The sequence below is a fragment of the Geotrypetes seraphini genome, chromosome 8, assembly GCF_902459505.1.
Source record: "Geotrypetes seraphini chromosome 8, aGeoSer1.1, whole genome shotgun sequence".
In the NCBI taxonomy this organism is placed as follows: Eukaryota; Metazoa; Chordata; class Amphibia; order Gymnophiona; family Dermophiidae; genus Geotrypetes; species Geotrypetes seraphini.
In genome coordinates this window covers 192,315,838-192,342,759 of record NC_047091.1, presented here as the reverse complement: position 1 = coordinate 192,342,759, position 26,922 = coordinate 192,315,838, and the positions used below count along the sequence as shown (strand labels likewise).

At 43.0% G+C, this 26,922-nt stretch overlaps 1 protein-coding gene across 6 annotated transcripts in view; it reads left to right on the top strand.

Annotated features, from left to right (window-relative positions):
* The window catches only part of OSBP2 (oxysterol binding protein 2), a 333,561-nt gene that overhangs the window by 261,119 nt on the left and 45,520 nt on the right, over window positions 1-26,922 (top strand). For all 6 annotated transcript variants that reach the window (XR_004540462.1, XM_033956744.1, XM_033956742.1 and 3 more), the window contains 2 exons: window positions 4,921-5,024; window positions 15,398-15,493. Coding sequence is in view for 5 of the 6 variants with exons in the window: in XM_033956744.1 (XP_033812635.1) it covers window positions 4,921-5,024; window positions 15,398-15,493 (200 nt within the window). In the remaining variant the exon portion in view is untranslated. The remainder of the gene's footprint in view (window positions 1-4,920; window positions 5,025-15,397; window positions 15,494-26,922) is intronic.

Genomic DNA, 26,922 nt, shown 5'->3' with positions numbered 1-26,922 from the left:
CCCCGAGCTTATGGAAAATCTGCCGGATTGTGGTTGGAATGGCAACTCCTATCTCCACTGAGACTAAGTCATGTTCTGAGTATCAAGTTTCCAAGATTATATAAGGACAATAGGATTTTACTAGACACATGGCAGACATTGAAATATATAAATAATTTGACACCTATTCCAATACTTAAATCCACCTGTCAGTCCCTCTGGCTAAACTCTAAGATTCAAATTGGTGGATTTAAGGTCATCTGGAAGCATTGGATGAAGGCAGGTATGTAATATCTGATGGTAAGCTGCTTGACTTTTCACGATTGCAACACAAATTTGGCCTTAATAAATCACAAAATTACAGATGGTTGCAGTTGAAGCAGGCCATTCCGTGAGTGGAAAAATCGTACAAATCAGTATAGCTTGCCGATTTTATATTTTCAGGTGGACTTCTTGGGGCACCAGGCCGCTAAGTGGTATAAATTCATATCTGGATCTTTGAATAAAAAACCAAAAACTGGTCTTTGTAACATTTGGAGCATTGAGATAAAGCATCAGATTACTGCATCTCAATGGCCATGGATTTGGGCTTGGAGGATGAGATGTACGGTGCCTGCATCTAAGAGACAATCTTGGTTTTTCTTATTACATAGAGCTTTTTGGACCCCTGTTCGATTACATAAATTAGATAGTTCCAAGTCTAATAGATGCTGGCACTGTCATCTCGAAGCTGGGAATTGTCCCTTGATACTGCAGTTTGGGAAGTCTATTTGGGATCAAATAAATCATTTATTAGAGAATCCAGTGGCTTTATCGTATGATACTATTTTATTTGGTACACTTATGAGAGCTAAAAGTCAATTATCTGCGAGAAATAATAAGCTACTTTTTGTAATGACCGGGTAAGCCATGCAACTGATTTTAGGAAACTGGAAAAACTGGGATAGGTTGAGCTACACATTCTGGTGGGGATGTTTTATGGATGTTTGGGAGCCATTGGCTAAATTTTGTAAAGAGGAATAAATGAGTTTTATTTTATAGACATGAAAACATACATATCCAGGGAGGAGGAAGGCGGGGGGGGGGGGGGGGAGAGGAAATGGAATGGGAACTTGATTTAGGAATTTCATGAATAGTTTTATTAAGGTTTTATTTTACTTGTACTGTATATCAGGTGGGAGGGTGGGGATAATATAATTGTACGTTGAAGTCTTGTGCTTGTTTTTAAGGATCCATATTTGTGAATCATTTGTTGCACAGTTGTAGTTGAAAAACTTAATAAAGTATTTTTAAAAAATAATAATAATTTTGCTTCCATAATAAAGAAAATTAGAAAGAAGAAAAGAACACAAAATCCCTGAACACCACAAAAATTCCTGTCACTGACATGGGAAGCAATACAAAATGAAAATCCATATGGTACATAGAGGAAAAATATCGAGCCTCTCATGGCAGTTAAAGCTATCTTTGTTTCATTACATCTATTATAAGTAGCTGCATTCATCCTGATTGTATTACTTATTTTTTGTTGACCTATGCAAAAGACATTTTCTATTTGAATCATGCTTATTGTAATCCACCTTAAGCTGATTGGTTAAGCAGAATACAAAGGTTCTGGTTAAACTAGATCAGATTAGATCCTTCTCAGTTAGTGAGCAGGTGAGTATATTTAAGATGACACTGTTTCTTAAATTTATTTTGTTTATATATTTAAAAGTATCTAACACCTGCCTGCGGTTGGCAGTACAGAGGCCCGGATTCTGCAAAGTGCGTCCCGATTTTAGGCAGCTGTAGGCATCCTACAGCTGTCTAATCAGCCAATCGGGACCCATGTTTTTTGTTGTTTTTTTTAAATGCTCCCCAGGCAGGCCCGCAAGAACCTAGGCGGCCCTATGCGTCTCCCTAGTAGAGGGAGAGACGCTTACAATGTAGGCCAGCAAAATGCTGGTCTACATTGTAAGTAGCCACGGCAGGAGGGTGGAAGGTGCCCAACCCCTCATGCCGGAAAGCCGCCCACCCAATATCCCCGATCACCGTCAGGAGGGTGCCCAACCCCTCCTGCCGGAGGACGGCCTCCTCAAGACCCCCCCCCCTGCACTAATGCCCCCCTACGCTAACACCCCCCGATGACTTCCCGTAACCCCCCCCCCAACTAACCTCTAAATTGTTGTCCGGCCGGATGGGTGTTGTTGCCAGCCAGCAGGTCTGCCTCATCGAAATGAGGCGGGCCCGCCCCTTCCCAGCCCATCCCCACTAAGCCTAAGGCCTGATTTGCCCCAGGCTTCTAGAGCCTGGGTCAATCAGGCCTTAGGCTTAGCAGGGATGGGCCGGGAAGGGGTGGGCCTGCTGGACGGACAGCAGATAGACCCGGCCGGCCAACAATTTAGAGGTTAGTTGGGGGGGGAAGTTAGGGGGGTCATCGGGGGGCATGTTAGCACAGGGGAGCATTAGCGCGTAGGTGGGGCGTCCTCTGGCAGGAGGGGTTGGACACCCTCCTGCCGGCGATCGGGGGGGAAGGCAGCCACAGACTCTATACTTATCGTGACAGGGAGATCCCTTGCTGCGATAAGTATAGTGACTGCGTCTACTTACAATGTAGGCTAGCATTTTGCTGGCCTATATTGTAAGCGTAGGGCCTTAGATGAGCTTAGGCGGTCTTGCGGGCCTCCCTAGGCTCCCGGAGGTGCCTTCAATATAGGCAGCCTTCCTGGGGAGCTTTTTTTTTTTTTTAAACTTGCATACCGATTTGCTGATTAGACAGCTGTAGGATGCCTACAGCTGCCTAAAATCGGACGCACTTTGCAGAATCCGGGTCAGAATGCGCTTGCTGCTGTGAAGATAGCGGTTGTGTGGTAGGCGGCACAAAATGCGTTTGCTGGTGTGATAATTGTGCTTGTGCGGTATGTAACACAAAGGGTTCCTCTTACTAAGCTGTGCTAGCGGTTTTAGTGCATGCTGCATTGCCACACACGCTAGACGCGAATACCACCATTGAGCTGGCGTTAGTTTTTACGCATAGCGTGGGGTGCAGCGCACACTAAAAACGCTAGCGCACCTTAGTAAAAGGAGCCTGCTGGTGTGATGATTGCGCTTGTGCAGTTGGCGGTATAAATTGCACTTGTTACCGCACAGATGCTGGAATTGGTGCTTGTGGTAGTCATCGCAGAATGCACATGTGCAAAGGCATCTGGCGTTGCTTCTTTGAGGAGAAGATGCAGCAGCATTGGAGGGGGAATAGTGCTTGTGCTTCTCAGCCCCCAATGGTGGCAGCGTCAAAGTAGCTGAGCTAGAGCTGGACATTGAAGTTGATGACCCTGGAATAGGGCTGCAAAGAGGAGCTTCAGTGTCTTCGACACCACTTCAAAAACTGACCCAAAAGTGTAAAAATGATCAGGAGGGTAATGACTCCGAGAGAGAAACCACTCATACATGGTTCCTCAGTGCGTAGGCCAAAGTCTAAAAGCATCTCCTTTCAGTAATACTAGCAAATAAAAGTAAATTTAAGGCACAAAACACACAACTAATACATGCAGAAAATAAATGCGTATAAATATGTATGTTAAAGAGAAAAAACAGAAGATGACTTCTCCACTCCATGGAAAACAAAGAGCTGGAAGCAGACAGGAGGGCAGCCACACATGTGCGGTACAGACAGTCTTTGAATTCTTAAAGTGACGGTCTGTGCCGGGTGAAAAGGTTGTGGTCCCAATACTGCCTCACACTCTCTGCCGTCTGCAAGTCAGATGCATCTGGGGACAGTCTCTTTAGAAAGAATAAACACACATGCAGACTGTTTGCATATCCAAAGAGAGGTCCCGTTTATTTAGTAAACAAGCACGTATTTATAGTCTCCCCCCCCCCCCCCTTTGTGCATGCACATTCACAAGCTAGTTATGGGTGTAGTTTCTGAGGAAAACAGTTTCATTTTACAGGCAAGCAGGGAGGGGGGAGAAAAATTCCACAGCCAATACAAGCAGTAATAGTTACAGATAACAAAAAGAGAAAAAATGTTATGTGATTTCTTGTGCAGCAAAATAAGCTTACAAAGAATATACCCCTACACCGGGTTCCGTGGATGACGTCACCTTCGTGTGAGAATAGGTTACCTGCTTGTCCTGGGATAAATATTTTTTCACTCAATGAATAGTTAAGCTCTGGAACTTGTTGCCAGAGGATGTGGTTACAGTGGTTAGCATATCTGAGTTTTAAAAAAAGGTTTGAGAAAGCAATTTTAAAAAGGGAAAGGGATTTAATGCACCACCTTTCTGTGGTTACAATCAGAGCAGTTTCTATATTATATAAAGTTCTTTATTTTGTACCTGGGGTAATGGAGGGTTTAAGTGACTTGCCCAGAATCACAAGGAGCTGCAGCAGGAATCCAGCCTGGTTGCCCTGGTTCTCAGTCCTACCACTGGTCTGCAATTGAGGTAGACAGGGGGAATCCCACTGCTTGCTCTGGGATTGGTATCATGAAATCTTGCTACTTACTATTTGGGACTCTGCCAAGTACGTGTGACCCGGATTGGACACTGTTGGAAGCAGGATACTGAGCTAGATGGACCATCATCGGTCTGACCTCGTAGGTTCTTATGATAGAAAAGTTAGCGTGTGTTTTTTAATTTACTTACTACTGAGTAGTCTGCTTAGAATTAGCTTATCAGATTGTTGTAAAAAAAATATCTTCCAGAATTAATAAAGATGATGTGAGTTTAGCCCATATTAATTATGGCTGTTTATTTTCATTGGACATCTGTTATTGCAACATCCCTGCCCTGCAGCTCCCTAATTCCCCCCACTGCTGCTATACCACCTCTGTATTGCTACTGCCCAAACCCTGTAACCATCATCTCCCTTGCTGCTGCTCCTTTGTCATTTGTCGTATTCCTGCCTGGATGGTGCCCCATAACTACCTGTCTGTGACAACTTCATTTGCATTCTCAGGTGCCATTCACTTAGAGTTCCATACCAGCGGGAATCACTATGTGTGGAGGAAGGCCACCTCTACAGTACACAACATCATTGTGGGCAAGCTTTGGATTGACCAGGTGAGTGCCCAATGCACCAAAATCCCTGTCTAAAGGCAGATGATGTGCTTGGGATTATGAGGCTGCTGTATTGTAGGGATTATATATGAGGCCAATTACATTTCTCAAAAGATAGTTTAACGGCTAATTTCCTTATAAGAACTTTTGAGAATGTAATAAGGTGCATCTACCCTGACGCAGTTCATTCAAAACACAATCGTGTCAGGAAGCTGGAATTAAGTGGCGTTTCCTTTTTTCTGTATAAGTTAATATTTTGGATAATGCTTGTAAATTAGATTTCAATGAAAATGGATCAAAGATGAAGTTGGTGGTATGTCAACGTAATTGAATTGCAGTGCTTGCCATCTGAGGATCTTTAGGTTCCATTTTGTTTATACTCAAAACATGCGATCCTAATCTAAATCATGAAAAGAAAGATAACTCAAAGAAAAAGATATACTGTATTTTGATTACTTATCGTTGAATCTTTTGTTGTTGAATAAATAATCTTCTGTAGAAAACTGAGATCCCTTCAGTCATTCATGGTGACATCTCCTTGAGCAGCAATAACTGTTTCTTGTACCTGTTGATCAGTCTCATATCACTTTTGAGGAATTTTGGCCCATTCTTCTATACAGGACTTTGAAGGCTTCATTGCATAATCAGTTCGCTTCAAGCCAAACCAGCTTACTTCCATTTGGGACCAACAGAAAGAACGGTTGAGGCCTATTGGTCTTGACTGGATTTCAAGACAATTTTTAATATGTGGGACTCCTTCCATCCATTATCAGACAAAAAGTCTACAAATAGAACATGTTGGAGACTACAGTGACTGTACCCTAGTCTACCCCAAGCACAAACTGAAAATCATCTACAAAGTCACAAAGAATCCCAGCATAACATCTGAAAAACTACAGACTTCTTACTATGGCTGAATGAGGAATTCTTCGTAGACAGCGGGGGAATATAGTCACACTTGTTGGTGAAGTCCCAGACTAATCCTGTGTGTCAGTGATCTCCCCTAGTTACAGGAAGCTTTTGCCTTACTGGGCATCTGCAGGGACTCCTGCCTTCCAAAGCTCCACCCTTTGCTTTGCCAATTTTTTTCTTAGCCACTCCTTACAAGTTGCAGCTCTCTTCTCTCTCTCTCTCTCTCTTCAAAATAAATACAAATATATCTGAATAGCAGAAAAAATGTATATTAACTGATAAAAAAAATTCAATACAGTTCTATGGGAAGAACAAACCACTGCAGTAGCCTACTTAAGATTTTTGTCTAAAAAAAAAAATTAAATTAATAAAGAATCGAAAAGGCAGGAATAACAAGAAGAGCTCCCATAAGCCACATTGACAGCTTCCTCCCCCAGGGCCTAGTTTTGGCACCGCTGGGGGAGGTGGTGATCTGCTCCCTGACATCATATCAGAGTAAGTCGGCAGAGTCTGGTGGAACATCATGCAGCCAAGACTACAAGGAAGCTGCCAAAAGTTTCATCCCCTCACCACTGACTAGCACAACATTGGAAGAGTGGCCTTGGAATGCCTCTGCCTCAGGATACCTGCAGTCAAAGAACAAGGTTCCTGTGGGCCCATACTTGGCCTCACAGTCCTCTCAGCAAATAGCCAACAGCCTTAAAATGTAAGGCTCCAAAATCTACTAAAACAGCCCCTCCTACTCCTGCCACAAAGGCTGCTTCGCACAACCACAAGCATCCAGCACAGGAGGGCCCAGAGTTTTCAGACCCCACCACCACATAAGCAGCAGCCTCTTCTCACCCCACATGCTCCTCAAAAGCAGACTCTTCCTCAACAGTCAGCCTCAGTTTTTTCTTTTAGTGCAGCGGTTTCTGCAGGATAGTGCTGCTCTTTTGCAAGGGATTCCAACTTCTACCCCAATCCCTCTCTCAAAGCCCCCAGTCACTGTATGAGCTGACATCTCATCTCAAACTTCAACTTCAGGATCCCTGCCTATTCTACCTACAGATCCTCCTCTATCCACAGAGTGGGGACCATGTTATTCCATCTGTTCCTCCCCACCTCACATTTCACCTCAGACACATGTCACACCAGATTAGGAGCCACTAGAACCCCTTCAGCCCAGAAAACAACTGGTATCTCAAATTCCTGCAAAAAGTCTCCACTTTTCTTAGCCTCAGTTGAGCTTCCACACCAGTGGACAAACAGAATTTCTAGGCAATTTTTCAATCTTGTCAAATGCCCTCACAGCACAATATTGCACTTTCGGTGCAATAGATCCTTCAAGACCTGCAACTTTCAAATTGGCAGAAACCTCACTCTGTTTCTACCACCTCCAAGCATCTGGACCTCAATTACAAGGTTCAAAATGTTCCTGGTTACAATGTACAACAATTACCATACCATTCTATCATCTCAGAGTTAGCTATCAAGAAGCCAAAGACTGCAAGTAATCAATTTAATGTGCCACCAGGAAAAGGCTGTTGCCTTTTAGATTCAGTAGGCTGAAAAGTAGACCAGGGGACCATGCTGTCATCCAGGATTATAGCCCATCAGCTTCAAATCCTGCATTATGAGCATTCAATCCTACAACAACTAATATCCTATATAATAAAACGCTAGCCGCACATGCGCACTCCTACCTGCGTGTTCCGTGATCAGTAGGTCTGTGGCAGGCAGGAGAGCGGATGCGCGGTTAGGGCCCACACTCGAGCGCTGTGGCCGACTCAGGATCGTGGGAGGATGCGCCGCGCAAAGTGGTGCACAGGTACTGGATGGGGAGGGACATACCGCTTCTGCACATACCGGCACAAACCTCCTTCCAGCGTTGGCAGCCGCAGCACGCTAAACAGACTGCTTCACGACTTTCTCCTGCAGTGGAGTCCCTCTGCCGCGTCACTGATGACGTCATCAATGATGCGCTAGAGGGACTTAACGGCAGAAAAAAGCCGCGAAGCAGCCTGTTTAGCGTGCTGCGGCTGCCAACGCTGGAGGAGGTTTGTTATTAAAGTCATTTCGCTGGGAGGGTCGCAGAGTCAGCGGGGGTTGGGCTAGGAGGGGAGAAAAGTGTCTGCCTCAGGTGCTTCAGGCAGCAGCAGCATTTACAATTCACTGCTGTTGCCGGCTTCAGGCCTTCCTCTCTGGCCAGTCCTGTTTTCATGAAGACAGGACTGGCCAGAGAGGAAGACCTGAAGCCAGCAACAGCAATGAATTGTGAATGCTGCTGCTGCCCCATGAAGTAGTTCAAGGAGAAAAAGGAACAGAGGGGGAGAGAATGGCTTGGAGGGAAGAAGAGATGGCAGGGCATGGAGGGAAGGAGGAAGGTATGCCAGACCAAGGGAAAAGCAAGGAGGAGATGGAGAGAGGCCATATGGAACAGAGAGAGAGAGGGCGGACACTGGATGGAAAGAGAAGAGATGGCAGTGAATGGAAGGGGCAAGACAGAGGGTGAACAGTAGATGGAAGGGGTAGAGAGAGGGAGACAGACACTGAATGGAAGTGTGGAGGACAGGGGGAACAGACGTTGGAAGGAAGTGGGGAGGAGAAAGAAAAAAGGGCACATGCAGGATTGAGGGAAGAGGATAGAGTTAGAAATAAAGATAGACAGACAGGGGGCCAGGGAAAGACACAGACAGAAAGAATGATAGCGTCCAAGGAGAGAGAGACAAAAACAGACAGACAGACAGTCATCTACTCTAGCACCCGTTAATGTAACGGGCTAAAACACTAGTAATAATAATAACAACTTTATTTTTCAATACTCCATAGTGGGAAGACTTCTAGGTGGTTCACATTGAGAGAAGACTGAACAATCAGCGAATTACAGAATGCAAGAAGAGAAATGTAACATAAGAAATAGGAGTTACATAAGAAATTATATCAAGGTTGGTAAAGGGGAAATATCATAGTGAGTGAAGGGCATCTGTTTAGGAGATGAATTTGTCAAATAGAATGGTTTTATTTGATTTTCTGTTCTATTTGACAAATTCATCTCCTAAACAGATGCCCTTCACTCACTATGATATTTCCCCTTTACCACCCTTGATATAAGAAATAGGAGTTACATAAGAAATTATGTTACATTTCTCTTCTTACAAATCTCCAAGTGGTACTTCAGGAAGCTACATATCACTTTATTAAGACCAAATATGATGCTTCTGGTATTATATTCCGTACAGCAACAATTGTCATTGCAACTCATCGCACAGCTTCACTTAAGACCTCAGATCTCGGAGAGATGATCTTCATGATTGACTGGCAGATGCTCCTTGCTTGGGAGACAGCCTCTTTGGTGAAAATGTTAAGGATACAGTCTCCCAAATCAGAGGATTCCAAGCTATGCGTGAACTCTCAGCACACTCCACTGATCAAGCTCCACAATATCACAGACCTTTGTCCTCTACCAATTATCGCAGGTCCTACAATCAACATTTCTTCCAGCAATACTACCCTAGATGGCAATTTATCCCTTACAATATATCCAGTCCCCAACAAGGTGCAACAGTCTTCCTACTCTCAAAAACAACGTTCCAGACATCAGAAACAGGCCTCCAGCAATCTGAAGCCCAACCTTAGTTTTTGACAAGCTGCCAGTGGGAGGCCAGCTCAATCATTTTTTTTTTCTGGCATGGCAGCCATTACATAGAAACATTACATCAAAGGAATGGGTCTTGAATGTAATTTCTCAAGGTTATCGCCTCTATTTCCATTCAAGAACCCAGATTGTCTAGACACCTCTACCATCGTGCACACCTTATCACATTCCATTGCTAGCAGCAAAACTTATCCTTCTTCAGAACACAGTGGGGACAGTACCAACTCATCAAGAAGGTACTGATTTCTACTTGAACTTTTTTCTAATATCCAAGAAAACTCAGAGCCTGCGCCCCATTCTAGACCTCCATTTACTCAATGCCTGTCTCAAGAAAGAAAAGTTCGGGATGATCTCACACTCTACCATATTCCCCCTTCTCAGACCCACCAACTGGCTGGCCACTCTAGATCTCAAAGATGCCTATGCCCACATTCCCAGCCATCTGACCCACTGGAAATACATTTGTCTCAAATTTCTAAACCACCACTTTCAGTACAAGGTGCTTCCCTTTGGCCTATCTTCAGCACCACGAGTCAGTAATTCAACCACCTCAAGAGATGCCTTCTCCATTCCTTGGATGGGACACATACTATACACTTTTCCACCTGACCCACTCCTTTCTAAGGTCCTGTAGAAAGTCATCATGGACTCTGCTCATCTCATTCTCATTGACCCACGTTGGCCCAGGCAAATCTGGTTCCCACTTCTGGACCTTCTTGAAGCTTCTCACATCCATCTGGTGACCCATCTCTCTCTCCTCACGTAACAGGAGGGACAGATTTTTCATCTAAATCTGGTAACAGCATGGAAATTGAGAGGATAGTCCTGAATAAAATCCCCGTCTCAGTTCATAGAAGAAATTTTACTGGCAGTTGAGCGACAATCCACTAAAAAATCATACCAATAATAATAAATTTTTATTTTTATACTGCAGTACCTCTCAGTTCTATGCGGTTTACAATAAAGAGAAGCTGGACAGCACAGCAATGATGCATCAATAGCATTGAAATTCATATAGTTAATAAAATGTCAGACAAATTTATCAAAGAGATAAGTTTAAACATTTTTCCAAAAATCTTGATAGGAATAAGATGTCGTAATTAGACCACTTAAAATTTTACTCCATTTACCTGCTTGGAAAGATAATGTTCTTTCAAGAAATCTTTATACATGCATCCTTTTAAGGATGGAAAGGAGAATAAAGAACAGCCATGGGTACGGCGGTCAGTATCAAAAAGTCTGAAATGTTTCAGCATGTGCCAAACAGTGTCTTATAGCTGATACAAGCAAATTTGAAAAGTATTCTCGCTTCAACTGGGAGCCAATGTAATTTCCTAAAGTAAGGTGTTATATGTGGGATCCCTACAAGGGTCAAGATAAGGAAATTGGGTCATTAGGGCATAGACAGGGGGTGGGTAAGCAGAGTGGGCAGACTTGATGGGCTGTAGCCCTTTTCTGCCGTCATCTTCTATGTTTCTATGTTATGTTTCTATGTTCAGATTATAGATTAGCCAAACAGACGTATTTTGAACAACTCTTAAGTGGACACGTTTTTCTCAGTGGGCATCTTCCCCCAAACCAGGATCTCCTCACATGTCCACTTGAACACATTTTGACTACCTCCTCCATCTGTCAGATTCAGGCCTCAAAACAGATTCCGTATGTATTCACCTAGTAGCCATACCTGTCTATCATATACCAATAGATGTAAAATGAATTTCTCAGCAACCTCTAGTTTCTCATTTCCTCAGAGGCCTTACCAGTCTCCGACCCCCCACTTCATGGTCCGCCTCTATCATGGGATCTTAACATTGTCTTGGACCAACTCATGACAGACTCCTTCTAGCCACTAGGCAATGCCTCTCTTGCTTTTCTCACATGGAAAACAGCTTTTTTGATAGCCATTACCTCATCACGCCAAGTCGGTGAACTCCAGGCATTGGTGACTTATTATCCTTATATGCAATTAACCGCTTCGAATTTCACAGTATAGCGGTATATAAGAAATAAATTATTATTATTAATATTCTTTCTTAATCGTGCCCTGCTAAGCACGCATCCAAAGTTCCTCCCTAAGGTGGTTTCTGATTTCCACCTCAATCTCCGCAACACTGAAACCGTGCAGCATACCAATCAGATATTTGTCACTTTTAACTTGGCTAATCCAGGTCAACCAGCCTCCAAGCGAACTATCTCCATGTGGATTTCCCATTGTATATAATTCTAATACATTTAAGCAGGTCAGCCATATCCTTGAAGGATCAGCACCCATAGATTATGGGCTTCAGCTTCTGTGGCGAACTACAGATCGATTCATATCTTCAGAGTCTCCTTAGTCTACCACCATCACCTCTTATATAACTTATAGCTTGGGATTCGCCAACAAGTGTGCCTACATATCCCCTGCTTGTCTCCAGAGAAAGTGAAGTTGCTTACCTGTAACAGGAGTTCTCCATAGACAGAAGGGGAATGCAGCCACACTTAGCCTCCCACCATCAAGTTTAAGTTTCAAGTTTAATAATTGTTTTGATTAATTGCTTAATCATATTTCAAAGCGATGAACAAATTAAAATTACAATTTCTGGGAAACAATACATGACAGAACAATACATAATAACATTCAAAATTAAAAAATTACCATTACAAACTTATATACACAAGGAAGGGGGGGGGGGAGATGAAATACAAAATCAATATAGAAAAGTAGAACAAAAAAGGAAAAATACAAAATGAGTAACAAAAAAAACAGTATAATATAGTACAATAAAATAATCTGAGCTGCGGTGAGTTTCGTTAATTATCAAAAGTGTCTTTAAAGAGAAATGTTTTTAAGTTACTTTTGAATTTCTCAAGATTCTGCTCTTCCCTTAAATAAATTGGAAGGGCGTTCCATAGCTGAGGTGCAGTAACGGAGAAAATGAATTGTCGTCTTGTATTGATGACCTTAAGGGATGGAATAGTTAGTAAATTCTGTTCGTTGGATCTCAGGGTTCTGTTTGGAGAATATGGAATCAATAGTTTATAAATAAATGCTGGGGTTTTATTAAGAAGGGCTTTGAAGGTGAGTATGCATAGTTTGTATGTTATCCGATGGGAGACTGGAAGCCAGTGCGTGTCTTTTAAGAGGGGTGTTATGTGATCAAATTTCCTAGTTTTAGTTATAAGTTTAATGGAAGCGTTTTGAATGATCTGTAAGCGTTTTATTTCATTTAAAGAGATTCCTTTAAAAAGAGCATTGCAATAGTCAATCCTGGAGATCACCAAAGAGTGAATTAGAATATTAAGTGATTTAGAACATAAAAATTTTGAGATTGATCGAATCTGTCTTAATCTGTAAAAGGTTGTTTTAATAATGTTACTAATGTGATCATGAAAATTCAGTTTGTGATCGAAGATCACCCCTAAAATTTTGGTATTACTAACTATTTGTAGGGGAACATTTTTTATAGAAATGGGAGCAATAAGGGAAGAACTGTCTTTCCAGGGGAAAAGCATCACGTTAGTTTTTTTTATATTGAGTGCTAATCTGTTTAAGTCTAGCCAGTGGTAAATTTGATCGAGTTTCTCATTGATCGCTATGATATCAGAAGTTTTTGTTAGCGTCTAATGGATGTAGAAGCTGGATATCGTCAGCGTAGGCAAAGACTTGGAAACCCACAGATTGGCATAAAGTAAGCAGAGGGGCAAGGAAAATATTAAGTAATAAAGGGGAAAGGATAGACCCTTGAGGGACACCATATGTAGACTGTGAAAATTTGGATATTGAATCTTTAAAAGAAACAGAGGAAGTACGATTTGTAAAATATGATACAAACCAAGAAAGTACTTGGTCTGTAATACCTATGGATTGGAGTCTATCCAGAAGAAGTTGGTGGTCGATCGTGTCGAAGGCTGAGAGAGATCAATGGACTGTATTTGCTTCATACCTTCATTAGCTAGAGACAAAACTGGCAAGGCAAGGGGTAGAACCTGAGAAGACAGGAGTCCCTGCACATGTCCATAAGCCAAAAGCTTACTGTAGCTAGGGGAGAGCACCGACACACAGGATCAGTCTAGGATTTCACCAAAAAGTGTGGCTACATTCCCCTGCTGTCTATGGAGAACACCTGTTATAGGTAAGCAACTTCACTTTATACATCATTCATCAGAAGGATAGGGAAAGAAAGTACTTCTCTTTAAAGAGATCATTGTTCATCATCTCAGGTTTACCAAAGACTTCTGGAATAATGTCCCCTGGCCAGAAGATTCAAAAATAACAAAGGGACAGGGAATATACATATTGTACAGTTCATATAATATTCAAACAACTTTGATTGTACCACACCAAAGTGGTATATCAAGATTCACATAAACATAAACCTGTAACATTTATTCCATAGACAGGATTAATCAGACACACAAGTAGGTAATGTCATCCAGCAACAGCACTGGGATGAAATAGCTCTCCCAGTTTTCTGCTTTGCAGATACTTTTAGCTCTGTTGGGTAGAGAAATACCAGCTTGTATTATAAATCAAAAACAAAATGAGGAACCTCAGTCAGGTGATAATGCAGGAAAAATTGTTTTTTTAAAAAACCCTTTTTTAGAATATATAGAAGAAAACATTTTTTTAGAAAGTATCCTGTATTAAGGTGTTTATGGCACAAGAAGCTGAATGTAGCTAAGAGACTCGCAGCCTTAATTCATAGAATCATGTTTCCAATCCAGGTCACAAGAACCTGGCAATCCCAAAAGAGTCAAACACAGAAAAAAGGGAGAAAGACTATGTTTAGTGAAGCAATCAGACCAAGAGAAAGGGCAAGGCTGATGTCCAATGCAACCAAGGTAAACTTTATTGTATAAATATGACTATATGTAGTCCCAACAAGGATCCTGGTTTTGGCAGAAGGAACTGCCTTCAGGGGACAAAACAACTGATGACATTGTAATATGATAGACTAAAAGTAAGACCTTTATGAAACCATACAATCTGTTTTAATCCATTAGAAGGTAGAGTATACGCTTTGTTGTCTGCTTGTCTCAGGAATGAGAAGTCCACTGTAATAATGGTTTATGGGTTCTTCTTTTAGGAACTTGTCCAAACATTTTTTTAAAGCCTTCTAAGCTAACTGCATTTACCATATTCACAATATTTGAGGTGCAGTCAAAATGAAATGTTGTGGCAAGATCTGAAGCAAATTTGAAGGCTCTCAAATGTCAGAGATGAAGCAATTTTATATAGAAAATGGGCAAGAATTCGCCAAGGGTACTTGAAGAGACTGATCAACCATTACAGGAAATATTTCATTGAAACTGCTGCTGCTCAACACTTGCATCAGTTCCAAGGTTACACAAAGATGCCTTTTGTTTAATTTTTTTGTTGAAAAGTATAAAACACATCCTTTTGTTGGAGTTATTTATTCAGTGAGAGATATCTTATCTAATCCATGTTCTGAGTATAAATTTGGCTAAAATACAGAGCATCCTAGAAGGTTTACGGAATTATTCTCAGCGCTGTAGAAAATATCAGAAAAGGGTTATTTGGTATTTGTAGTCTGTCCATTAAATTCTGCACATCTTGTGTTCTCAAAATGTGCCCAAGCCTATGAAAAAAATATTAGAAGAAAAAGGAAAAGAGAGTGGAGGAAAAGGAGAAAAGAAGCAATGAATGTGAGAAGTACAGTAGGTGCAGGTACACCCAGCAGGCTCCAGTTTTTAAGAGGTTGTAAATTGCTTGGCTGCCTGCATGGACACTGCTAAAGCTTTTTATAGCAATGACATGAAAAAAATCACAGCAGCCTCGAGGCGTATCTGACTTTGTTCTACATCTTTTTCTGTTTCTGTCCAGTCGGGAGAGATTGAGATCATCAACCACAAAACGAAAGACAAATGCCAGATGAAGTTTATCCCCTACAGTTACTTCTCACGGGACACCCCCAGAAAGGTCTGTACCCACAAAATAACACCCTGCCTACAACTTCCATCTCATAAAGATTTATATCTGCAAAGTAACATCCAAGCTAGAGCTTCTTTTCCAGGAATATCACTAGAAAGAGTGTTGTATATTTTATTAAACTTAATATACTACCTACCAGCAATCATATAAAGAGCAAGCATAATACCAAGGGTGTAGTTAGGGGTGTGAGGAGGACAGTGCCCCCTAAACAGCTTTCCACCTCTGGCATCAACCCTACAGCATTTCCCTTTCTTATTCCACCCCCTTCTCTGCAGGATTCATTATCACTCCCTTTCTCCCTCCCTCTGCTCTTCAATCTTTTCAGGCAGCATTAGCGTTGTAAGCACACTGCCTTTGGCCTGCCTTGGAAGCCGCCTTTCCATAGTAACTTCCATGAAACCCAGAATGGACACATACCAAGTGCATTGTCACTTTAAATTCTAATAACAAAAACGATCCTTAGCAAAATGAGAAATAAAACTTACAGCATCAAACTCTCAACAATCAAACATATTGAAAAATTAACAAAATATGTGAATAGAAGCCCTCAGTTTTCTATGCCATTCTTTGAAAAGCACTGTGCTCTGACCGGAGCTCTTTTTAGCCCTCCGAAGGGAGTCGTAGTCACACAAACATCAATGGGCTTCTAACTCTGTGCATGAATGTGCTATGAAGTCAAATATCAAAAATCACACTTGGTCAATTTAAAAGGTGAATATTAATCTCTGTAAGAGTTCAATAAGCATTAAGTCCAAATCCCACAATAAGGCATAGTCCATAAAAAAATGCAGCATGGCATATTAATCAAAATTGGTTCAAAAATATTTTTCTAAATGAAATCACACTTATCTGAATCAAATCCTCGACTAGAATTCTGAGTTTTACAGCTCTGTTTCAGAAATGCATAATCCTTCTTCAGGAGCCCACTTCACAGTAAGAGGAAGAAATTTGGTCACCCTGGGCAGTTTAATGGTGGATTATGAGTATAATCTGCCATTAAACTGCACGGGATGACTAACTAGTTTTTAGAGTGAAGGGACCACTTCACCCTCCTTCCTGATCAGCGTTTTCAGGAGGCCTTTTTCTTTTGCTTACCTTGGGTGGGGTGCAACATCCATCCCTTGCTGCCTCTGAGGGGGGAGAACTAGGAAAAAAGTGCTGCCTTTTGGGAGGTATTTGTTTCTCTCCATGTGGCATAATATGGGGAGTTGCTGGTAAAGAAATTGAAAGAGCTGGCATTTGGAGGAGAAAAAGAGGGGAGGGTACTGATAGGCCCCGGAGAGGGGTGGGGAGGGAAAAAGTACACTCTCCCTTTACTAATTCATGTTCTGTTCCAAAGACTTATAAACTGAAAGATTGGATTGGATTTAGGATTCTTTACGGAAGCTGTTATCCTCCTCTAGTCACAAACTTTGCAGAAGGGTGTCAGTCGTATCTTTCAACTCCTCCCCTTCACCAGTGGAGAATGTCCCTCTTCAGTTTTTCCTACTAAAATTGAACTGAGAAGGTGTTGTTACATTACATTATTATTGGTATTCCACCAAAGTCCTTATGAGTTCATGACAGATCACAATGAATTCAAGTACTAGAAACAGGCCCAGTTAAACATAGTATACTACCAAATACCTTAAAATACAATAAACAAGTCATAATCAATTTGAAGATAGAAATTTCTAAAATAAAAATGTTTTGAAAAGCTTCCTAAAAACCGTATAACGAACTTCTGATCTAATTAAAAATGTTAAATCATTCCCTATAATTGCAAAAACTGCTCTATCAAAATATTTACGTACTGCCCGCAATTTCCTTAAAAGGTCAAAAACTTTCCTACTAACCAATTTAGTCTGATGTTCCATATTCAATCAATTATCCAATTGAACTCCCAAAACTCTAGTTTGCATATCAAAGACATAATTATTCTGAGCTATAATTACATTACATTAGAGATTTCTGTTCCGCCATTGCCTTGTGGTTCAAGGTGGATTACAAAAGAATTACAAAAAACGTATTATATGAAGATGTCTGATAATTTCTAGAGGAGAGACAGCTGATCTGATCTGGCTAGTGAAACTTTTTTTTTTATATATATATAATTTTTTTCTGGGTCGATACCTGTTGTTTTACAGTGTTAAACACTGTTTAGCAACTCTCCAGACCGGCATAGGTTAATCTTACAAGCGTGTTATATCTCATCATGACCAGCAAGTGGAGACTGAGACAAAACTTTGGAATGGTACTTAATAGGTTACTCCCTCTAATTACCTCAGTCTTCTCTCAGTCTCCAGCAGGTGTGAGTGAGTTGTTCCCATCTCCCTTCTGTAGGGCTATTGGAATTTTTTCAGGACTCCTAGTCCTGCTCAGCCGGACTGAGCTTGGGTGGGCCCTGTTTGGGGATCCGTCCGACCTCAGGGTGTCAAACTTGGTGGGTCTCAAGTGGTGTCCCTCCCCCCATTCCTCCACCTCCCCAATATTTTTTTAGAGGTGCTTCAGCAGTAAGCCTTGCCCCCTAAATCAAGCAAGGCATACTGCTTTGAGAACCAGTGGAGTCTGTTCTGTGTAAAAAAAATCCTGAGGCATTGCTGGTCTGAAGGGTTGCTTTCCCTTTAAATATGCTGTAAATTACTGTATTTTTTTTTTTTTTTTTTCAACTAACCAGCACTTTTTCTTAGATAGGTCGCATATGGAGCAATGAGCACTTTGTAAGGGAAAAGATGCTCATTGTGATCCAGACAGCTGTTCGGGCTGGTGCAGTGGAGAAGCCTCGTCAGCGGGGGGTTCCAGCATCCAGGGCTCCCCGCCGCTAGTGCCTCGCAAGCCCGGTCTTCCCTTGCTGCCCATGGAGGGATTTCCTTAGCCGCCGATGGTAAGGGTAAAAAGGATTCCCTTACCACCGAAGCGGCTGGGGATTTCCTCTTAGCTGTTTTCTCTCACAGCTGATACCTGCTTGCCTGCTTTAGTGGCTGGGACAGTTCAGGCTTCCCAGCCACTACAGGCCCTGGAGGGGTTATTTTTGGTGCAATTTTCGCATTTTTTTGTCAGGAAGCCCCCTCCATCTTGTATGTAGCTTCAGATGACCTTCTCCCTGTTTTGGTATAACAGAGACAGGTTTCAGCTGGGTGCGTAAAGCATATATTAAGGCAGCCGGTGGTCCTGCTTGTGCCCCGGGGTCTCAGGGGGTCTGTTCTCTCCATGCCCCCTGATGTTTTGACCCCTTAACCCTTTCATGTCCCCCTGCCTTTCATGTCTGCCCGCGGGTGGTCTGGGATGAGGACTTGTTGTTTTGAGGAGCGTTTTAACCTATGCATGAGGACCTGGACCCTTGGGGAGACCTCCAGAATCTTCTTGAGGGGATGGCCGCTGGTACTGGGGGCTCATTTTTTTTCTGTCTACCAGCGAGGAGGCATTCATGGTGTGCCTTTTTTTTTTCAGAGGGACGAGCTCCCAGTTCTGATTCAGGTCTCCTCGGTGTTGCGCTTTGAGTAGGCGCCACCTGATATTCCGTATGTGGAGAACCCTATTCTTTAAGGGATCTGCTCTGCGAACTGCTCTTTTCCTATGTTTCAGGATATTCGGTTTATTATTCTGGCGCAGTAGAATACACCGGAGCAGCTGTTTTGGTTTGCGAGCTCCAGGCCTCATTTGTATCCCATCCCAGAGGGGGATAGGGCCACCTTGACGATGCCAGTGGTGGATGCGGTGGTCTCAGCTATTGCTAAACACCATACTGTGCCTGTTGAGGGCGATTCTGCCTTATGGGACTTGGGGGAGCGTATGATGGAGACCATTCTTAAGCACAATTTTAATGACTGTTCCTTCATGGATCAGGAAGTGGCAAAGAATCAGATGGCAGCCTCTTTCCTCTCAGATGCCCTCTAGCAATTGGTGCTGATGTCCGACAAGTCTATAGTTTTTTGGGTGATCGCTCGTCGTACCTTGTGGATTCGCGCTTGGTCAGTGGCTGCAGCGTCCAAGACTAAAAACTTACTAAATTTCCCTTTAGGGGGTCTTTTTTGTTTGGAAAGGTTTTGGATAAGTTGGTTCAGACTGACGGACTCTAAAGTGCCCCCCCTGCCTGAAGACCGTGCTCGCCCAGCTGTTAGGGCTGGCACTGCTCAGGGATGTTTGTGGGAGTTCTGCAGATACTGCCCTGGGCATGGGGCTGCTCAGTTCTCCTCTTCTGAATTTTCCAGGGGTCATTTTCTTTCAGCACATGCAGTCCTTTTAGGGAGCACTTCGAGGAGCTTGGAATCCCTCCACTGCTGGCGCCCCCTCTGATTCTGGTGGGTGCCCGGCTCTGCGATTTTTTTTTTTTTTCTCCAAAATGGACAGAAATCACGTCCGATCAGTGGGTCTTGGAGGTGATTTGGGACGGTTATGTCCTGGAGTTTGCTCACTCCCTGCCAGATCTTTTCCTAGCTTCGCCTTGTCAGGCACCGTGGAAGAAGCAGGCTTTTCGCCAGACCCTTCAAAGATTGTTAGCTCTCAAAGCAGTAGTTCCAGTCCCTCCTCAGGAGTGTTTCTCCAGCAGGTATTCGATTTACTTTGTGATGCCCAAGAAAAAGGGACCCATCTTAGTTTTGAAAGGGGTCAACAAGGCTCTCAAGGTTCCTTCTTTTCACATGGAGACACTGAAGGCTTACTTGCATGTTCCATTCAGGGCCTTCCATCAGTGTTTTCCTTCGCTTTGCGACCTTGGGTCAGCACTTTCAGTTCTGTGTACTTGCTTTCGGTCTGGCCACGGCTCCAGGGATGTTCACCAAGGTTATGGTAATAGTCGTGGGGGCATTTCGCAAAGAGGGCATTCTAGTTCATCCCTGCCTGGACGACAGGTTGCTTCGAGCGAAGTCGTTGCAGGAGAGCACTCGGGTCACAGCTTGGGTGGTGGAGTTCTGCAGTCACTGGGCTGGGTTGTCAACCTTTCCAAAAGTCAGTTGACCCCCATCTCAGTGCCTGGAGCATCTTGGAGTTTTGTTCAACACCTCCTTAGGCAAGGTCTTTCTCCCAGAGGCCCAGGTAATAATAATAATAATAAATAATAAACTTTATTTTTGTATACCGCAATACCACAAAACAGTTCAGAGCGGTTTACAGGATCTAATCCTAAATGGGCTAATGGGACCTGCAAAGGAAGTAGAAGTAGTGGGACCGTTGGGAAATAGCGACCATAATATGATCAAGTTCAAGGTTGAAGTAGGAATACCAAACGGAAAGAGAACCATAGCGACAACTTTCAACTTCAGGAAAGGAAACTATGAAGCAATGAGGGAAATGGTAAGGAAGAAAATTAGGAACACTTCCAAGAAATGGCAAACGGTAGAACATGCCTGGTCTTTTTTCAAGGACACGGTGAGCGAGGCGCAAAATCTGTACATCCCCAGATTCAGAAAGGGGTGAAAAAAGAGTCAAACAAAAGACCCGGTATGGATGACTAAAATAGTGAAGGAAGCGATAGCCAATAAGAAAAATTCATTCAGGAAATGGAAGAAGGACAAAACTGAGGAGAACTGGAAAGAGCATAGGAAGTATCAAAAAGAATATCACAGTGTGGTTCGAAAAGCCAAAAGAGAGTACGAAGAGAGGCTAGTCAGGGAGGCACAAAATTTCAAACCGTTCTTCAGATATGTTAAAGGGAAACAGCCAGCTAGGGAGGAGGTGGGACCGCTGGACGAAGGAGACAGGAAGGGAGCGGTGAAGGAGGAGAAAGAAGTCGCGGAAAGACTTAACATGTTCTTTTCGTCTGTATTTACAAACGAAGACACAACCAACATACCGGAACCTGAGCAAATCTTCAATGGAAATCAAGCAGAAAAATTAACATCCATGGAAGTGAGCCTTGATGATGTACACAGGCAGATAGAAAAACTTAAAACTGACAAATCCCCTGGTCCGGATGGAATCCATCCAAGGGTTTTGAAAGAATTAAAGGAGGAGATAGCTGAACTACTGCAGCAAATTTGCAACCTATCCTTGAAAACAGGCATGATCCCGGAGGATTGGAAGATAGCCAATGTCACGCCCATCTTTAAAAAGGGATCAAGAGGTGACCCGGGAAACTACAGACCGATGAGTCTGACCTCGGTTCCGGGGAAAATGGCGGAAGCACTGATAAAAGAAAACATCAATGAACATTTGGATAGAAACGAACTTCTGAAAACAAGCCAACATGGTTTCTGCAGGGGGAGATTGTGCCTAACTAACTTATTGCACTTCTTCGAAGGAATTAACAAAAGGATGGACAGGGGAGACCCCATAGACATCATATACCTTGATTTCCAAAAAGCCTTTGACAAGGTGCCTCACGAACGTCTACTCCGGAAACTGAAGAATCATGGGGTGGATGGAGACGTACATAGATGGATCAGAAACTGGTTGGCAGGTAGGAAACAGAGGGTAGGAGTGAAGGGCCACTACTCGGACTGGATGAGGGTCACGAGTGGTGTTCCGCAGGGCTCGGTGCTCGGGCCGCTGCTATTTAATATATTCATAAATGATCTAGAAACAGGGACGAAATGTGAGATAATAAAATTTGCGGACGATACAAAAATATTTAGTGGAGCTGGAACTAAAGAGGAATGCGAAGAATTGCAAAGGGACTTGAACAAACTGGGGGAATGGGCGGCGAGATGGCAGATGAAGTTCAATGTTGAGAAATGTAAAGTATTGCATGTGGGAAGCAGAAACCTAAGGTACAACTATACGATGGGAGGGATGTTATTGAATGAGAGTACCCAAGAAAGGGACTTGGGGGTAATGGTGGACATGACAATGAAGCCGACGGCACAGTGCGCAGCAGCCGCTAAGAAAGCAAATAGAATGCTAGGTATAATCAAGAAGGGTATTACAACCAGGACAAAAGAAGTTATCCTGCCGTTGTATCGGGCGATGGTGCGCCCGCATCTGGAATACTGCGTCCAATATTGGTCGCCGTACCTTAAGAAGGATATGGCGTTACTCGAGAGGGTTCAGAGGAGAGCGACACGTCTGATAAAAGGGATGGAAAACCTTTCATACGCTGAGAGATTGGAGAAACTGGGTCTCTTTTCCCTGGAGAAGAGGAGACTTAGAGGGGATATGATAGAGACTTATAAGATCATGAAGGGCATAGAGAGAGTAGAGAGGGACAGATTCTTCAAACTTTCTAAAAATAAAAGAACAAGAGGGCACTCGGAAAAGTTGAAAGGGGACAGATTCAAAACGAATGCTAGGAAGTTCTTCTTTACCCAACGAGTGGTGGACTACTGGAATGCGCTTCCAGAGGGCGTAATAGGGCAGAGTACAGTACTGGGGTTTAAGAAAGGATTGGACAATTTCCTGCTGGAAAAGGGGATAGAAGGGTATAAATAGAGGATTACTGCACAGGTCCTGGACCTGTTGTGCCGCCGCGTGAGCGGACTTCTGGGCATGATGGACCTCAGGTCTGACCCAGGAGAGGCATTGCTTATGTTCTTATGTTCTTAGAAGAGACTGTACATATACAGTGAAGTTACAGAGTATCAGAAAACGGTTCAGAGTAGTTTACAGGAGATAAGAACTGTATTTATGCAATGAAGGTACAGATAATTAGTTATCAAGTGTATGGTATGGTAAGCAAATTGCAATCTCAAATTTGCCTGCTTATGGTGTCTCAGTGTCCTCGGGCGCAGGATTTTCTCCGTCTTGGGGTCGATGGCGGCTTCCCTCGACATGGTGAGATGGGCTCGGGCCCATATGCGTCCGCTTCATTATGATCCTCTTCAGAGGTGGTCACCCCAGAGGCACAGTCTGGATCTTCCTGTTCCTCTGAAGGGCTTGGCTAGCTGCAATCTTCATTGGTGGCTCCAGACTTCTCATCTAGTCCAAGGGGTGAGTGTGGATCAGCCACTGTGGACGGTGCTGCTCATAGATACCCATCTCCTTGGTTGAGGAGCTCAGTGTCTCAGTCTCTCAGCTCAGGGCACTTGGTCCATAGAGGAGGCGACCTGGTCACTCAATGTCCTGGAAACCAGAGCCATCCGTATGACGCTGTTAGCCTTCCAATCCTTCTTGATGGGCAAGTTAGTTTGAGTTATCTCAGACAATGCCCAGCCGTAGCCTATGTCAATCGTCGGGGGGCACCAAGAGCACTCTGGTGGTGCAAGAGGCAGCTCTGCTCATGGTCTGGGCAGAGCCTCATCTTCGGGACATTTCGGCCTCCCACATAACTGGAGTGGAGAATGTTCAAGTGGACTTTCTAAGTCATCACATATTAGATCCCATAGAGTGGTGTCTAAGTCATATGGCTTTTCAGTTGATAGTGCAAACTTGGGGTCAGCCCCTCATAGACCTGATTGCCACAAGTGTCAATGCCAAAAAAAACCCACTTCTTCAGTCGTCACAGAGACTGTCAGGCCGAGGATCTGGATGCTCTAGTCCTACCATGGCCAACGGAGGGTCTGGTGTATGTATTTCCTCCGTGGTCATTAGTGGGCAGAATTTTACTTCGTGTTGTGTGTCATCCGTATCTTGTGACTCTGGTGGCCCCAGATTGTCCCAGACCTCCGTTGTATGCGGATCTGGTGAGGCATCTGGTAGCGGATCCTCTGCCTCTCTCGCCCGACCTTCGGATTCAGGGTCCTGTTCCCATGTTCGATCCAGGTCCCTTTTGTCTTACGGCTTGGCTCTTGAAAGGGAACGCCTAGGTAAGAAAGGATATTCAGTTAGTCATCTCAACTCTATTGGGGTCCCGCCGACTTTCCATTTCTCAAGCTTATGTATGGGTTTTGGTGTATATTTGAGGAGTGGTGTGCTGCTTGTGGAGTGGTCTCTTTTCGTGCTTCCCTGCCTAACATCTTAGAGTTCTTGCAGGATGGCCTGGACTGGGGCCTGGCTTGGTCTTCTCTTCGGGTTCAGCTTGCAGCCTTGTCAGTCTTTCGGGCATTGTTACAGGGTCAACGTATGACTGCCATGCCTGATGTCATTCACTTCTTGTGGGCGGCTAAGTTGCTCAAGGCTCCTGTTAGACCGTCTGTTCCTTCTTGGGATCTTACTCTGGTCTTGTCTGTGCTGGTGCGCCCACCTTTCAAGCCTTTGGGTGCCTGCACATTGAAGGATTTTATTCTTAAAATGGTCTTTTTGGTGTCAATTTCTTCTGTTAGATGTGTTTTTGAGTTGCAGGCTTTCTCTTGTAGGTCTCCGTTCTTGGAGTTTTCTAGGGAGCGGGATATTTTGCGGACTGTTCCTTCCTTTCTGCTTAAGGTAGTTTCTCCTTTTCATGTCAATCGGTCAGTGGTCCTCCTGCTGTTGGGTTCTCGGGACGGATCTGCAGAGCAGAATCAGTTGCGCAAGTTGGATGTTTCTCAGGTTCTTTGCTCTTATGTCCAAAGGACCCATGAGATTAGAAAATCAGATCATTTCTTTGTCCTTTTAGCGGGTCCTCGTATGGGAGATGGCGCTTCCAAGGCTACCATTGCACGCTGGCTCAAGGAGACTATTGCTTCCGCATATCTTCTTTACAAAAAGCTTGTTCCGGAATTTCTCAAAGCTCTTTCAACTCGGGGGTCAGGCGGCTTCTTGAGCTGAGTCTTCGCTAGTGCCTCCAGTGGACCTTTGTAAGGCTGCTGTTTGGTCTTCCTTGCATTCCTTTGTCAGACACTACCGTGTGGACGTTCAGGTGCGCCGGGACGCGGTGTTTGGTGAGCGTGTTCTGGTATTGGCCCATCAGGGCTTCCACCCATGATGGGGACTGCTTTGGTACATCCCGCTTGTAAGATTAACCTATGCTGGTCTGGAGAGTTGCTAAAGAAGGAGAAATTAGGTTTTTCATGCTAATTTACTTTCTTTTAGCCTCTCCAGACCGGCATAGTACCCCACCCTATCTATTGTCGTGTTGTTCTTGTTTGTGTTGCGTGTGCAGATTTTGTTTTTTCTGCGGGTTCTAGTATTTTTCTAGGACCAGGGAGAATTAAAGAACAACAGCTGTGGCTCGGCTGGCAAAGCTGGCGAGCTGTGGGGACATTTTTCTTGCTGGGATCTCTCCTTTGCATTTTCCAACAGCATTTATGTATATTAGTTGTTACTCCTGTTCGGAGTCTTGTTTATTTCTGTTTACAGTTCTTACTTCTGCTTGGCTATTCGGCAGACTGAGGTAATTAGGTGGAGTAACCTATTAAGTACCATTCCAAAGTTTGTCTCAGTCTCCACCTGCTGGTAATGATGAGATATAACCCACTTGTAAGATTAACTTATGCTGGTCTGGAGAGCTTAAAAGAAAGTAAATTAGCAGGTAAGAACCTATTTTCTCCTTTTAATAAGATCCAATCTAAATCTGCATTGCCAAAATGTAAAAGCATATTAATGCCATCTGCATAAATATAACTAAATACATTATACTTCCAATGCTCTACCCAAAGATTGCATCATAACATTAAATAATATCGGGGAAAGGGGTGAACCCTGTGACACCCCACAACCTGTTTTCCAACTAATAGATAATAGACATTCAATGAGACAAAACCCCGCTTATCCAGTTTAATACTTGACCCTCTAAACCCAAATTTTGTGATATATGTAAAAGTAAATTTTGATCAACAAGGTCAAAGGCACTAGAGAGATCAAACTGTATTAATATAGCATTCTGACCTCGGCCAAGTAATTAACGATTTGCCTTTAGCCACTAGCGAACAAAGCAAGGTCTTGGTACTAAAACCAGACCTGAACCCTGATTAAATTGGATGCAATAAATCAAATTTGTCCAAATAATTCTGTCAGTTTCATTGCAACCCGTCATTCCTAGAAAACAATAGTATTGAAGCTACCAGTTGATGATTTGTGACATTTTGCATCTTTTGTTTTTGATTTTTTTATTATTGGAGTCAATATTACATTCCCACCAGACTCATTAAACACACTACTTTGCAACTCTTCATTTAATGATTAATGATTCTTCATTAATGATTTTTGTCCACCTCATGTACTCCAAAACTGTCCACCTTTACTCTTAATGGCCATAATGGACTGATTAAATTTTAATCAGTCCATTATGGCCATTAAGAATAAAGGTGGACAGTTTTGGAGTACATGAGGTGGACAAGAATCTAGCATACGATAGGACTTAGCATATTTATTGAACAGCCTTTCTGCTTCTTGAGAGTTAACTACCTCAAAAGTGCTCCAAATTCTATTCACAGGAATTGCCGAATTTCTCACATCCTCTAATAATAAGAGATGATCCCAGTAAAACTTCTTTTCTTAATTTCTCTACCTTTGATTTAAAATAATTAACTAAATCATTGGCCAATGGTAAATTTAAATTAATATCTGTAGTTACATCATCAACTTTAGTTAAGTAGTTTATCATGGTAAATAATCTAATCTAATCTTCATTTTATATACCGAATCTACTCCCTAAGGAGCTCGACTCGTTAAAAAAATGAAACATAACAAGTAAAAACTGTGGGATA